Source organism: Pongo pygmaeus, chromosome 6 (genome assembly GCF_028885625.2).
Source record: "Pongo pygmaeus isolate AG05252 chromosome 6, NHGRI_mPonPyg2-v2.0_pri, whole genome shotgun sequence".
Taxonomy (NCBI): domain Eukaryota; kingdom Metazoa; phylum Chordata; class Mammalia; order Primates; family Hominidae; genus Pongo; species Pongo pygmaeus.
Window position 1 is genome coordinate 135,685,892 of NC_072379.2, and position 2,017 is coordinate 135,687,908.

At 41.2% G+C, this 2,017-nt stretch overlaps 1 protein-coding gene across 1 annotated transcript; it reads left to right on the plus strand.

Moving 5' to 3' along the window:
- The first annotated feature begins 210 nt into the window (after positions 1-210).
- Positions 211-1,530, plus strand: LOC129040997 (26S proteasome regulatory subunit 4-like). The gene has a single exon (XM_054496030.1). It carries the CDS (start codon positions 211-213, stop codon positions 1,528-1,530), a length of 1,320 nt encoding a protein of 439 aa, XP_054352005.1.
- The last annotated feature ends 487 nt before the right edge of the window (positions 1,531-2,017 follow it).

Genomic DNA, 2,017 nt, shown 5'->3' on the forward strand with positions numbered 1-2,017 from the left:
AATGAAGCTTAAAAAAATAAAAAAGAATGACCATGGACTGCACTAACTTTGTTTTGAACATACAGTCAAACGTAAGTTTTAAGAATTTGGAAGTAGACTCTATGAGAAGAAAAACATAAGTTATAAGATAAACTGTGTTCTGTAAGATAATAATAACATGTTCTAGGTGGACGAACTTCCGGCAGCAGCAGTTCAAGTGGCCAAGGCAAGATGGTTCAAAGTCAGAGTGGTGGTCATGGTCCTGGAGGTGGAAAGGATGACAAAGACAAGAAAAAGAAATACAAACCTCCTGTACCAACTAGAGTGGGGAAAAAGAAGAAGAAAACAAAGGGATCATATGCTGCCAGCAAACTGCCACTGGTGACACCTCACACTCAGTGCCAGTTAAAATTACTGAAGTTAGAGAGAATTAAAGACTGTCTTCTCATGGAGAAACAATTCATTAGAAATCAGAAACAAATGGAACCATTAGAAGAAAAGCAAGAGGAGGAAAGATCAAAAGTGGATGATCCGAGGGGGACCCCGACATCAGTAGGAACCTTGGAAGAGATCATCAATGACAATCATGCCACTGTGTCTACATCTGCGGGCTCAGAACACTATGTCAGCATTCTTTCATTTGTAGACAAGGATATGCTGGAACCTGGCTGCTTAGTCCTGCTCAACCACAAGGTACATGCCATGATAGGGGTGCTGATGGATAACACAGATCCCCTGGTCACAGTGATGAAGGTGGAAAAGGCCCCCCAAGAGACCTATGCTGGTATCGGGGGGTTGGACAACCAAATTCAGGAAATTAAGGAATCTGTGGAGCTTCCTCTTACTCATCCTGAATATTACGAAGAGATGGGTATAAAGGCCCCTAAGGGGGTCATTCACTATGGTCCACCTGGCACAGGTAAAACCTTGTTAGCCAAAGCAGTAGCAAACCAAACCTCAGCCACTTTCTTGAGAGTTGTTGGCTCTGAACTTATTCAGAATTACCTAGGTAATGGGCCCAAACTCGTACGGGAACTGTTTCAAGTTGCTGAAGAATATGCACCATCCATCGTGTTTATTGATGAAATTGATGCAATTGGGACAAAAAGATATGACTCAAATTCTGGTAGTGAGAGAGAAATTCAGCGATCAGCATTGGAACTGTTGAACCAGTCAGATGGATTTGATTCCAGAGGAGATGTGAAAGTTATCATGGCCACAAACCAAGTAGAAACTTTGGATCCAGCACTTATCAGACCAGGCTGCATTGACAGGAAGATTGAGTTTCCCCTTCCTGATGAAAATACTAAGAAGCGCATCTTTCAGATTCACACAATCAGGATGACGCTGGCCGATGATGTAAACCTGGACGACTTGATCGTGGCTAGAGATGACCTCTCTGGTGCTGACATCAAGGCAATCTGTACAGAAGTTGGTCTGATGGCCTTAAGAGAATGTAGAATGAAAGTAGAAAATGAAGACTTCAAAAAATCTAAAGAAAATGTTCTTTATAAGAAACAGGAAGGCACCCCTGAGGGGCTGTATCTCTAGTGTACCACAGCTGCCATCAGGAAAATGGTTGGGAGATTTCTCGAACCCTGAAAGGGATGAGGTTGGGGGAGTTGCCCAGAGGAATCCCTGTTCTCGTTGATTTTTATTAGCAAAAATTCTGTGTCTTTTGGAGTATGATGTGTAAGTGCCCATAGGGTGGCCTTTGTCTGTTGGTCACTGTGCAGCAGTCTGCTTCCCGATAAAGTGTGCTGTTTCTCAAAACAAAACAAAACAAAAAAACATGTTCTATGAATCGCAGGTCAGAACACACTTGACTACAGATCAAGTAATAATTTAGGAAGCAGAAAATAAGTGCTCAGAACATAGCAATAGGAGTAGGAGTATAGCACCTAACTCTGTATGTTAAAGTTTGTCAAAGTGTTTGTAAACCGTTAAATGCTCTAAAAACAAAAACAAAACAGTGTTAATGTGTTTATGCTTTCAATCCTATTTATTACAAAAAATTAACTAGTATTTATATCTAATT

Excerpts from the sequence above, each read along its gene's own strand:
- LOC129040997 (XM_054496030.1), top strand. The coding sequence starts at position 211 with ATGGTTCAAAGTCAGAGTGGTGGTCATGGTCCTGGAGGTGGAAAGGAT.